Below are 13,823 nucleotides of genomic sequence, written 5' to 3' on the forward strand. Positions count from 1 at the left end.
TATTCAAAGTGCTAAAAACAAGAGTAACTATTGGATTCCTTGAGTAAGTCATATGGAACCTTCAATTAATTAAGTGAAAGAAAGTGGCAGAAAAGTATTTGGGTTGGATTTCTCATCAAATTACATCCAGTTCAAGCCATTGTTTATTGCATGAGGGTTGCCTACCCATCAGATTCTCGTCTCTAGCTTTGACTGTTTGGTAACAACGTTTTAAAAACCTAAAGAAGTTTGTTTTAGTAAACTTTTAATTACATGGATGTTTTTGTCTTTTACTTATTAATTTTAAAAGAAATTATTTACGCGATGCTAAAAAATTATATGCTAAAAAATTATAGTTTGGAAGGAAAAGAAATTTAGAAGAGAAGCATCTGAAAAAAAAAAAAAAATTCAAAACACAAATATAATAGTAAAATTCTTTCAAACTATAAAATAAGTTTATGTAATTATCCCTTTTTTTATTCACTTTTACTTATTCATTTATATATTATTATTATTATTATTTTCCATGATCGGTTCGCACAAAAGCATATAAAAAGTTAAATTTTGGACTGTTCTCCCATTTTATCTTGACCCTATCCACTTGTTTTCATTCCAAACATATACAAAATTAAAGTGTAGTAAATTGTGGTAACTTTTTACTAAACCATAATATTGTCATTTTGCCTGGTTAAAAAAGATGAAAATATCTAGCAAATTTATGTTTTAATAAACTGTTTGAGAAATCATAAAAGCGACCTTGCGTAAAAATGAATAATAAGAGCTAGACTAATGGAGGTTTAAAAAAAAAAAAATCCAAATGAAGAATATAATAAGCTATATACCATGACCCTAAGAATAATTGTCATTTTCATGGTTTAGTAGCCAGAAGAACATGATCATATATGATGTTAAAGAGAAGATGCATGGCTCTAGATTAAGCAGCATTTGGATAATTGCTTCATGTGCTAACTTTTGTATTTGACAGCATTGTTTAATACATTATGTATTTATTGACACCATGCACAGTGTAGCTGGATTATTTTCCACCCCGTTTACCCTTGCCTTCTTTCTTGAATTTGATCTAACTTGACAGTATCTACATATGCTCCACCCCATTTCACATACTTGCGAATTTAGTCACATCTTTGAGATTACTAATATACCATGGAACTCAACCCATCTGTGTATCTAATGATGGGACACGGATGTTTAGCCATACGTTATGGATATTTTTATTTTAAAAAGCAAAAAGAGCACTCCAGTGGAGCGTATGGTTTGGTCAGAACTCCAATGGAGCGGTGATTGCATATACAGCAGTATATCCATTTTTTTGATAAGTTGAGAAGGATAGATTTCATTATTGTACTGTCCCATTAGTTCAAATAAATAAAAATTACAATTTCCATCAATCGGACACGGCCCACATACACGCAACGGTTATAATCCAGTCGAGTAGACAATTTTTAATCCTCATAGCCACGGTATGTTCAGGAAACCAAAATTTGCCTATCAAAATAAGGTAAAAAATAAACTTGGATACTAATGTGACATAAAGCTGAATCTCCCAAAAGCACCTAATTCCTGAACTCCAACTCTACGAGCATCCTTACGATATCCTATATCAGAAAACAGTTTCCAGATTGAGCGCCCACCAACAAAATTACTAATACTAGTTAGCAGCAATGAATATGGAAATGAAATGATAGCACAAATGGCAGCAAAAACGGATGGTATCTGTCCACTACGGTCAATGATCCTTGGCGCTAGCAACCCCGTTTTGCAATATATTGCAAAGTCTTCACAGTTGTTGTTGAAGAGGTTGTAGGCACCAAAGCCATTCTTTAGGAGGAAATAGGCACGGTGCAGGACAAGTCTTGGTGGATCCGAATAGGCAAGAGTAACTGTACCTTCTCGACTTTTGGCTATAAAGAAATCTAGATCAACACCATAGTCATAACGGTAGAGTTTGCCGCCCTTGAGAAAATTACGCATGTTGCAAATCCTCACACGATCACCGATGGAATATAGACCAGCTGGGTGTTATAGGAGCATCTCCTCGAGTTAAATGGATCACCTTTCGTTTACCAATATATATTCCTGCATATACATACATATATATATATATATATATAATGTAGTTGAATCCACCTCCCATCATTTTAACATATATTTAACAAATAATATTATGTATAAATAAAAAGAAGAAGAAGATCACCATGATGAGCGTACAAATAGCCCCTCCATGTGTAGATGCGATCACATGCTGCAGTTGCCTCCTCTCTATCTTGTTGGGAAAGCACCCCCCGGATTTGGAACGTCTAAAATTTTAGTAATTAGATAAAAACAAAACTTAACGATTAGATTAATTAAAAAAAAAAAGAAAAAAAACAAAGAAGAAAGGTTCAATCATGTATACATATGAAGACCAGGCACAGAGAGAAGGTCACTCTATTGTATACAGCCCAGTATGAAAATTTGAAGCCTGCTAGGGCCCAGACCAGTGGACGAGAATTAGAACACCACGTACGCGATCCCAAAAAAATATAAGCACATGTCAGATCTATCAAAACCAGTTTAAACAAGAAGCGTATGGCAAGTGGGAAGTTCAAATAATGAGAAGCCAATCTCTCAATTTCAGCAAATCTATCAACTTCAACTTGAATAAAATTAGGATAAGCTCCGACATCAAGAGCCAATCTACAAGTACTGGATATACCAAGACCTGCAGCTGTGAGATCAGTAAAACTAGGAGGCATGCTTTTAAGAAGAGCAAAAAACACAAAAGCAGTAATAATTCAGAACGATGCTGCTGACTCATTCCTGCCCACGTCCATGCTAGTGAACAGTATCAGCCCCGTTTTGCAATATATTGCAAAGTCATAACTGTTTTTTATGTAAAGGTGGTAGCTAACAAATCCATTTCTGAGAAGGAAAAACGCACGGTGTCTGGCATTTTCATAATTTGGATCGGCACGGGTAGTCGTACAAGTATTCCATCCAGGTTTGAGGAGGAAGAGACATGGACTAACACCAAGAAAAATCATGATCTCCACCTGGAAGAAAACAATCTAGACAGGAAGAGACCACACCATGAATACGCGGTTGATTACCGCAGTTTTGACATATACAACTATTTGAGCTTAATCCCCCTTGAGTGAAGTGGATCACGTCTCCATCATCGAAATATATCCATATCAATATAATTTATTTATATATACTATTAAAAAAAAACAGAAAAAGGAAAAAAAAAGAAGTTTGTGAAACCACAAAAAGACTGCCAAGCATTCAGAGGAATGAAAAGGAAAGAAGAAAGAAGAAGAAGATCACCGTGATGGGCTTCTTTTCTCCATCTCCTTGTGTATATGTGAGAACCCAGGCTCCAGTTCATTCCTAGGGATTTTGCTCCAAAGCACCCTTCGCATGTTGTTCCAGTCCCCTCCCATTCTGTTCCACATCCACACCACTTCTCTCGTGTTGCAACTGGGGAGTTTCTCTTCTCCTCTACAAAATTTGTAGTGTTTTGGGAAATGGGAATTATTTGAATTCAAGTTCATCCCCCAGAAATTGAATTGGAGAGGAGACCCAAATGAATTGGGAAAGTTTAGGTTTATGGGAGTCATGTAAGACAACTGTATATGTTAAAATAGCAGGTGCATGGAGTCAATACTGGGTCTTAACTCTTAAACAGATCAGAATAATTAAACCAACAAAAAAATATAAGAGAAATGTCTATGTGGGGATAGCCTAACATGCATGTAGAAGATTTTGGACGTTTTAAATAAGGTCTCTAATGATATACATATACATATATATATAAGAGGAATTGTAAGCGGTAATATTTATGGCTATGATTTGCTTAATATAATACTATATATTTTGTATCCCATCAAGCAATTAGTCGATAACGCCAAAATATCATTGCTAATATTCTTCTACTAATCCACTATACATTATATATTTGATGCAGCACCTCACAAACTAATATGTATATGTTTAATTATTACGCATATATAGTAGAGTTAAAGAGAGCTAATGTTCGTTCGAAAGTAGGATATAAAAAATAACAATAATATTAGAGTTATCAAAATATTATCAATTGATATGACAGATGATATATTAATATTTAATTTGTTTATTTTTTTAATTTATTTATCCATTTAAAGATTTATTTTTTTATATTTATATTATATAAATATGTCGATCAATAATTTTTTAATATGTGTTATTTAGTAAATCAATTTAATAAATATTTTAGTGATAGTAGCATTATTGGAGACTTTAAGAGCTTTGCCAAAATTACAAATTAAAAGGGGGTGTTAAAAAAAAAAAATAATAATAATTTTTAATTTGGCAAAGTTGGTTGAGTGGTGAAGATTCAAGAAATTACACTCATGTTGCAATTAATGTTGCAATTGATGATGTTGCAATTAATGTTGCAATTGATGATAGCAATTAATGAAAGGGAGTCAAAATTGTTTACTAAAGCCATAGCAAGTTGCCACATGTAAGCTAGCTTTATATGTATTGATTAGATAATTGATAGATTGAATGTGTCCTCATGAGTTGTATTTTTACTTGTATAGAAAAGAAAACAGCAAAGTATGCATATGGCGGTAGTTACTTTGGAACCGCCTCTTTTAGCTTATATATAGGCTTGTACTCTTGTTTTGAATTAATTATGAAAAATAAAGAAATTATAACGTGCATTCCTTTTGTATTTTGTAGCTCTTCTCTTCCTTCAATTTTAATTAGTCTCGGCCACCCTCTTTTCTTTTACCAAACAAGAATTTTTTCAAATCTCCTCAAATTTAAGCCTTCATTTTAAACAGTTTTTCACATAATATCCAACAAGGTTACCATGTTCTTTTGTATTGGCTCGTGTCCATGTGTAGATGTGATCTCCAGGCTGCAGGTTTTCCTTCCTGGGTTCCTTGAGAAGCACCTTACAGATCTTGTTCCACAGTTCACTCATCTTACAACTGGGATATGTTTTTCTCTCTGCCCTTCAAATTTGTGTTTGAGGAAATGGGAAGCTGAACTGAACCACACTATAGAGGCAATGCCAATATTCAATACCCTGACAATACATGTTTTGGACTGTAATGTAGAAAGGATTGGATTGGCTGACAGAAGGGTAAGACCATATTTCTATATTCTTAAACAAATAATTATGACAGCAAATAATAAGGGAAAAGGTGCTACCTCATATTGTATGTCAGCAAGTCAGTGTCACTTATCTCCATCAAATTAGTCAATAATGGCAGCATATGTATATCAATCCTATTGCTAGGAGTTTTTTAGTCCTCAAAATTATGAGTGTACATGTTTATTTAATTTGCTTTGAATAACCAAAAATCATCTTACAGTGGGATACGTTACCCTCTAACTGTCTCTGTTCTTACTGTGGGATAAACGTGTTGCAAAGCGTAAATGTTACAAATAAATGTGTAATAATTTATAAAATTTAGTTGTTGTAATTTTATAATTATTAAAATGGAAATAATGTATACAAGTTATTTATTTATTTATTTATTTTTACAAAAATACAATAATATCAAAAAATAATATATAATATATGATTTTTTTATTTTTTATTCTTCGGTTCAAATCTCAATTTTAAAATAAAATACTTAACAACCAAATATTTGTTCAACAAGAAAACACCTAAGTGGCAAAAAATTCTTTTATAATTATTCTAGAACTATCAAAATCATTATCAAACTAAGCCTTAGATATATCAGTAAATGTATGATTGAACAAGATGTTCAAATTTCAGGACTTATGATTTTATCCTTAGATTCATTACCATTCGGAAATAAAAATTCGAAATTCCATTAAAAATATAATAGTAGTTTAAGGTGAGCCTAAGAAAAGGCGTAGCTAGTTCAGAATAAATACCTGCATGCTAAATCACAACAAAAATTTTAAGTTTATATGCTTAACATCCAAAACAGCAAGTATCAATCATTAAAAATTAAAACTCAACCAATAACCCCATATAAATCCTACATAAATCATAAATTAATCCATGATTTTACTTGCTTTGATTCTCTTTTAGAATAGTAATTTCTTGCCTTCAAGAGACTTGAATTGAGGGTCTGGCCAAAAACGTCGACCATGACGTCTCCAAGGTTGCACCATCTGAAGTTCAACTTGATAAGCTCTCAGACAATGTGTAGCATCAGCCAAAAATCTAAACATAGAGAAGATGTAATAAAATGCAGCAGCCGCACGAATCTTGAATTTAAGTAAGAAAATGATGCCAGCACAAACCAACCCAAAGAAAAATGCTATCTGCCCGCTCCTGCCACATTGAATACTTCCTGTTCTCAAAGGCAACCCTGTTTTGCAGTGTATTGCAAAGTCTTCACAGTTGTTGTTGATAAGGTTGTATGCATCGTAGCCTTGAAGCCTTTGGCAGGCACGCCTGGCACGGTACAAGACCATTCTAGGAGGATCGGCAGCGCCAAGGGCACAGGTCCCTCCCCAAGTTTTGGCTATAAAGAAAGCAAGACTAACGCCATATTTATGGAGACAGAGTTCATCACCCTTAAGAAAATCTTCTAGGCTGCAATAATTCACATGAGTTCTCTCTGCTTGATTACTGGTGGCGGAGGAGCTGGGTAAAATAGGGTCTCCTTGAGTTCTCTCTGCTTGATTACTGGTGGCGGAGGAGCTGGGTAAAATCGGGTCTCCTGCACGAACAAGGTGGATCACTTCTTTCTGTCTGCTTCCGTGAATGTCACCGACATATATGCCTGGCCAAGTCACATGAATGGCAGACAAAATAAGCTAACCCCATGGTGGCGAATCCATCATGACATATATAATTTTATAAAGTTAGTATATGTTGATGTGATCACGATTGTACAATTTTTATACTGTAAGAGAAGGAATCAGGATTCTCATACTATCATAAACATTGTTTGTCACAAAGTGAAAGAGATTAAACTAATGTATAAAGGAAAATCTTCTTAAAATACTGTTAATTAAATTGATTGTCACTCTTACAAAAGCTTAAGTTGTTTGGATGTCTATATATATATATATATATATATACATATGTCGATTATTGCATTTATATTATTGAATTACTAATAGAGATATTGAAAAGATATACAACAGACGTTTTTTTTCCAGTCTTGGTTAAGTAGTCTAGTTTCTAATTAAAGAACTTGTCAAATATTTCCATCAGATTCTGTTCAAGCACTTCCTACAATTGAGGGGAAGGAAATAACTGCGTCAGGGAACCGACAAAGCATATATGCAAGTACAAATACATATACTCATGTATTAAATTAATTACCTAATCCTAATTAATTTTCTAAAAGCAATTCTATGCTCTAAACAATAGGCAGATTTCCTATTCAATAAAGTTCAAAACTAAATAATATTCCTACACTAAATTAGAGGTTTCTTATGCTATCATGGACACAAGTGAAACAGAAACAGTCAATTACCCAAATTAGGTACACAGATAAAAACAGTTTTTTTTTTATTTTTTTTTTTAACTCTATTCTTTTCAATAATGGAAAGAAAAATAAAATGAAGATGTTACAACTGAGATTGTCAAAAAATGCCATTCATAGCGTAGTATTCAACCGAGATATACATTATATATTACACAACAAACATGGAAAATATCAGCAAGCAAATGATCGCTAACAATTTTTTTTAATTGTTATATAAATCACAAGAAGCAACCTTGTGTAAACATGAAAAATAAGAACTAGTTAAAGAAAAAAAAAGAAAACAAAAACAAACAAAAAGAATGTAATTCTTTGCCGAAGTATGGTGTAATGCCAATTTCAGTTGTCTGCTGAATTTAATAAGACTAACAATTTAGGATTGTCAACTTACTAAGCCATAACCTTAAAACAACTAAAGTAGATTCTTAATGCCTTATTTGGTTTGTGACAAATTAATTTGAAAAAATTGAGATGAAAGTGGTTTCATCAAAATATATAGATGTTTTTTCACATTTTAGTGGGAATTAGTTTGACATATTTCCTTAATGGCAGTGTTATCCTCCCTTTGAATATTTCCAACTACTAATAAAGATTAGAGGGAAATAATAATTCTATGGAAACTAATTTAATAAATGGATTTCTGAAAACCTTATCACAAGCCAAACATGGTTCAAGTAGTTGAGTTTGATAAAAGATAATGAAATATAGTTAAAGGAATTGGGTTGTGGGCGTCAAAATAAAATCACAATAGTAAAGAAACAATACACATAAATTAGAATCGATGTTATATACCATAATTTTAACATAAGAAAAAAGAAATATGGAGATAAAGAAGATCATTACCATGATGGGCATGGGCTCTACGGGAGAAGCCCCTCCATGCGTAGATGTGATCTCCAGGCTTCAGCTGCTTTTTATGTATCTTGTTCGAAAGCAACCTCTGGATATTGGATGTCTAATGTCTTAGTAAGTAATTTTATTTTATAAATAAAAAAGAGAAAAAATTTCATCATATATGGTTCTTCTATTTTGTGTTTTACTTTGAGAAATGTATATTGTTCCCTTTTGTTAGTAGTCCACTTCCATATTTTACAATAAACAGTACTTACATGATAAAGGAAAAAAAAAAAATAATAAAAATAAAAATTACAGTGAGGCCTCATTTGACATAGTTTTTGCTTTTTCCAAAAATTCTTGCCAAAAATCTATTTTCTATTGGCTTTTGTTAAAAGCTCATGGAAGTTTTGGAAGTCTGAAATATTTTTAAAAAATTGTCTAAACATTTTATAAGTAATTTTTGAGCTTTAAAAGCTAGAAGTAGCTTTTCAAAAGTTATAACAAACAAGACTTAAGTATCATTAAATTTATTTATCGAATATTTATTTTGTTTCTGCATAAATAATAATAATAATGATGATGATGATGATGATGAAAATATTACTTTTTGTAATATTGCTAGGTAGAAAAGTACGATACATGCTAGAATCCAGACCACTCCAGGAGTCTCAGACAACAGTTGACGCGGCTCCGACCACGTTCGTGCTGTTAATAGTAACGGAATATTGAAAAGAGTCATCAGCAATACTATGAACAGGTCAATTAAGGATTGAATAGGTCTGAAACCCGACGCAGCAGAAGACAATTCCTCAGCAGCATGAGGCAATGTCTCTACTTGATCCACTTTAATAACATTAGGACGGGCTCCGATATCAGAACCAAATCTATAAATACAGTATAAGCAAAAACATGTAGCTGCCGCACCAGTAAAAGTTGCAGCCGTTGTTTGCTGCAGAAAAAGAAAGAAAGTGACAGTAACAGCAAAGAAAAAAGTTGCAGCTTGCCGACTTCTGCTGAAATTTATGTTATCTATCACTAGCAAGCCCGTTTTGCAGTAAATTGCAAAGTCTTTACCATTGTTTATGAAACGGTAATAGCTACTGGAGTCATTGCTATTAATTACTAGGAAACTAGACGCACGGTTGTTCACAAGTGGAGATGGATCAGCAGGTGCAAGAGTTGCACCTCCTGCGAGCTTGGTGAGGATGCAAGCTGCATTAACACCATATTCAAAGAGATACAGATGATCTCGACCAGAAAGGAAACAATCTATGCAGGAAGTGACCGCACCATGGTCACTGCAATTTGGACATATACTATGACGATCGTCTGACGTTGCTCCTCGTCGACCTTGAGTGAAGTGAATCACACATCCACTGTTCAAATATATTCCTGAAGTCATATATGTCAGGAAAATTATTAAGTAAATTTCATGGTTGTGAAGAACTCAGATTCTCATTCATAAGAAAGAAAAAAAGGAAAAAAGAAAAAAAGAAAAAAAAAAGGTCTGTGAAGCACAAAAATACTGTCTGGCATAAATTCAAAAGAAATTGAGAAGAAGACGAAGGGTACCATGGTCTTCTGTATTGGCTCCTGTCCTTGTGTAGATGTGATCTCCAGGCTTCAGGTTTTCCTTCTTGGTTTCCTTGAGAAGCGCCTTCCACATCTTGTTGAGCAGTTCACTCATCTTACAACTGGGATACGTTTCTTTCTCTGCTCTTCAAATTTGTGTTTTAGGAAATGGGAAATTGAATTCAACCACACCAGAGATGCAATGCCAATATTGAATACCCTGACAATACGGGTTTGGACTGTAATGCAGAAAGGATTGGATTGGCCGGATCCTAGTCCATATTTCTATATTCTTAAAAAAATAAATATGACAGCGAATAATAAGGAAAAGATGCTACCTAATATGGTATGTCAGCAAGTCAGTGTCACTTATATCCATAAAATTAGTAAACAAGGGCAGCATATGTATATCAGTGCTATTGCTAGGAGTTTTCTACTCCTCAAACTTATGAGTGTACATGTTTATTTAATTGCTTTGAATAACCAAAAATCATCTTATAGTGGTATATGTTACACTCTCTCTCTCTCTCTCTCTCTCTCTCTGTTCTTCAAAATTTTGTTTTAGGCAATGGGAAATTGAATTCAACGCCCCTAGAGATGCAATGCCAATATTGAAAACCCTGAACAACCCGCGCATGAGGACAATACGGGGTTTGGACTGTAATGGACAAAGGATTGGCTGACGGAGCGGTAGTCCCTATTATTAAAGAAATAGTTATTGCATGGCATCAAACAATAAGTGAAAAGATGCTATCCTAGTACCTATTATTTTACGTCTGTCAGTCTGTTAGTGTCCCTTATCTCCATGGAATTAGTCAACAAGGGTAGCATGTCACTGATAGGAAATTTTCTACTCCTCAAAGTTATGAGTGTGTACATATTTATTTTAACAGAACAGACAGAGAAAGAGATGGCCTAATGGTCGTCCAAAAACTGGGCAATATAAATAACAATGCTTCGAAAACATCTGTCAGAAAGATATTTTGTTTAATTTATAATCTGCTCTTATTGGTTTTGATATGAAATATTGAATTATTGGCTTTAAGGTTTGTTGTATTTTTATAAGTTTAATTTTTTGAAAATTTTAGTAGAATTTGTGATTTTTTTTGTTAGGTTTATAACTTTTTATTCATAATTTAGGTTTCTTATAGATATATTTTATTTGAATTACATTTAGTAAAACTTTAATTTAATCTATTTTAGTTTTTTTATAATGCTTTAATTTATAGTATTATTTTACTGGGTAAGCTTGATATATTTAGATAATTTGAAATGGAGATTTTTTTTTTTTTTTTTTTGGGTTACTTGCAGGTTTTTGAACAAGAACAATAAGAGGTGGAATCATTAACGGGGATTATCGTTTTGGAATTGTTGCGATCATTTGGTTCCTAGATCAAGATTTAAAGATCTTTTTTGTAATTGTTGCAAATACAGGAAAGAAATTTGATATCTGAATTACATTTATTAAACCTTTAATTTAATCAATTTTAGTTTTTTTTATAATGCTTTAGTTTATAGTATTATTTTACTAGGTAAGTTTGATATATTTATGTAACAGTCCAGTCCACCCACATGAGATATTATTCGCTTTGGAAACTAGGTGGTGAGCCCAATCCTACCCCCTACGGTTTTATTTCCTCATAGGAAAGCCTCTCAAGGGAAAGATATCCACACCCTCTTATAAGGCATGCTTCGTTCCCCTTTCCAATCGATGTGGTATCTCACAATCCACCCCCCTTGGGGCCCAGTGTCCTCACTGACACACCGATCTGGGTCCGGCTCTGATATCAATTGTAACAGTCCGGCCCACCCGCAGGAGATATTGTCCGCTTTGGAAGCTAGGTGATGAGCCCAATCCTACCCTTAACGGCTTTACTTCCTCGCAGGAAGGCCTCTCAAGGAAAAGGTATTCACATCGTCTTATAACACATGCTTCGTTTTCCTTTCCACCCTGACAGGGAAAGTAAAACCATGAGGAGTAGGATTTGACTCACCACCTAGCTTTCAAAGTAGACAATATCTCAGTTGGGCCTAGGAGGCCCAGGCCAGTGGGACTGGCAGGTGAAGAGGTGGGACCCTTAGCCACTGAGAGGCCTTTTAAAACCGTGCAGGCTAGATCCAAAGCGGACAATATCTCATGCGGGTGGACTGGACTGTTATATTTAGATTATCTAAATTGGAGACTTTTCTTTTCTTTTTTCTTTTTTTTTTCTTTTTTTTCTTTTTTTTTTTTTGGGTCTTTCGTTACTTGCAAGTTTTTGAACAAGAAGAATAAGAGGTGGAATCATTAATGGGGATTATCATTTTGGAATTGTTGCTGTCATTTGGTTTCTAGATCAAGATTTAAAGATGTTTTTTGTAATTGTTGCAAATATAGGAAAGAAATTTGATCGTGCAAAATTTTTTTTTTCTCTTTTTATGTGTAGATAATTTTGATTATCATATGTACCACCAGTTATTTTTGAATGGTTGATATCAATCTATTAAAGAAATTAGTTTTAAATTTTTATTTTTATTTTTTTAATATATTGCTTTTGTGATTATTGTTTTAACTATTATCAATTTCAAATTTAAGATAACTTTCACCTAAAAAAAAGAAAACAACATAGTACTATAAATTAAATTAATAATAAGTAATAAAATTAAAATTTGAAATCTCATATAAATAAATGACATTATTTTTATTAATTAATTTCACTGCATAAAATTGATTTAAATTATTATTATTATAATAATAATAATACTTTTTAGTAACATTTTGAAAATGATTCTAAATCTTTTTTTTATAATAAAATTAAAATTTAATGAGATTTTATAATATCGTTAATTTTTTTAGACATTTTCAAATGTCACTAATTGATTCATTGTTTTAATCTAATGATTTTTTAATGACATTTATAAATGTTATTAGTTGCCTTTTTAGTGATATTTTGAATTGTTATTATAATTTTTAGTCACACTAGTATCATAATATTTGCAATGATTGACACTAGTTAATTAAATATCATTATACTAAAACTTTAGTAACATTTTAAAATATCATAAATTTTTTTTTTTGTCCATGTGACATAGCATTTCTAAATATTACGAAATCTACTAAAAATATCTTTTTTAAATGCTATAAAATGACATTTGTAACTATTTTTAAATATATAATAGTATAAGACAAATACTATTAAATAATTATTTATAGCATTTAGCATAACATTTCAAAAATACTATAAAAAATAGAACTAGCAGGAGCTATCATAGCATTTCTAAAAATGCAATATAGTATTTTGTACGTGCTATGAAAAATTAATATATGTTGTAGTGATTCTACATTCTTCAACAAATAATTATGGCAGCATTTTCTTTATTTCAACAAATAATTATGACAGCATTGTCTATATTCTTCAACAAATAATTATGGCGGTAGCACTTGTTAAGTTTTATATACACATATATATAGATATAGATATATTTTGAAAGATTAGCTGACAAAAGGGTAATATGGAAAAATTGGATTGGCCGACAGAAGGGTAAGTCAATATTTCTATATTCTTCAACAAATAATTATGGCAGCATTTTCTGAGCATTACTCTAGTGATCATAACCGAGCTCCAATCATTAGATTAGCGACAATCCTTGCTTTTTTCAATAACCTTGCACCATAAGGATCCATGCTCTGTAGGGGACCTCCAGAGCTATTTGAGTAAAAAGGCAATATTTTTCTTTTTAGTGTTAGTCACTCCTAAACCCTCTTTAGACTATTTTTACATACTACTTCCCAGGAAACCAAATGCCCTTTAAAACCCTCCTTACTACCATCCCACAAAAATTCTCATCAATCTTTTAAGTTCCATCAAGCCACTTCTAGAACTCTAAAAGGAGATTAGAAATTGAAAAAAAAAAAAAAAAGGTAGAAAAATGCCAGAGATCACGTCACTTTCAACAGAAGTTACCACATTTGAAATCTTCCAGCAC

General features: G+C 32.5%; 1 protein-coding gene and 1 long non-coding RNA gene across 2 annotated transcripts; both read right to left on the reverse strand.

Annotated features, from left to right (window-relative positions):
* Positions 1–1,319: 1,319 nt before the first annotated feature.
* LOC112491421 (uncharacterized) lies at positions 1,320–3,706 on the reverse strand. Its single transcript, XR_009638732.1, has 3 exons — positions 3,307–3,706; positions 2,195–3,196; positions 1,320–2,076 (listed from the first exon to the last, which is right to left on the reverse strand). It is a non-coding gene; the product is annotated as an uncharacterized LOC112491421 (long non-coding RNA).
* A 2,271-nt stretch (positions 3,707–5,977) lies between these two features.
* LOC132803622 (uncharacterized) lies at positions 5,978–10,007 on the reverse strand. The gene is made up of 4 exons (XM_060816885.1): positions 9,858–10,007; positions 8,890–9,677; positions 8,292–8,388; positions 5,978–6,737 (listed from the first exon to the last, which is right to left on the reverse strand). The coding sequence occupies exons 1-4, from the start codon at positions 9,970–9,972 to the stop codon at positions 6,034–6,036; spliced, it is 1,704 nt and encodes a 567-aa protein (XP_060672868.1). The 5' UTR covers positions 9,973–10,007; the 3' UTR covers positions 5,978–6,033.
* Positions 10,008–13,823: the final 3,816 nt, after the last annotated feature.

Source organism: Ziziphus jujuba, chromosome 4 (genome assembly GCF_031755915.1).
Source record: "Ziziphus jujuba cultivar Dongzao chromosome 4, ASM3175591v1".
Classification (NCBI taxonomy): Eukaryota; Viridiplantae; Streptophyta; class Magnoliopsida; order Rosales; family Rhamnaceae; genus Ziziphus; species Ziziphus jujuba.

Excerpts from the sequence above, each read along its gene's own strand:
- LOC132803622 (XM_060816885.1), bottom strand. The coding sequence starts at position 9,972 with ATGAGTGAACTGCTCAACAAGATGTGGAAGGCGCTTCTCAAGGAAACC. Across the intron at positions 9,678-9,857 it reads AGCCAATACAGAAGACCATG|GAATATATTTGAACAGTGGA; the intron begins GTACCCTTCGTC and ends ATATGACTTCAG. Across the intron at positions 8,389-8,889 it reads ACCTAGCAATATTACAAAAA|AGGTTGCTTTCGAACAAGAT; the intron begins GTAATATTTTCA and ends TCCAATATCCAG.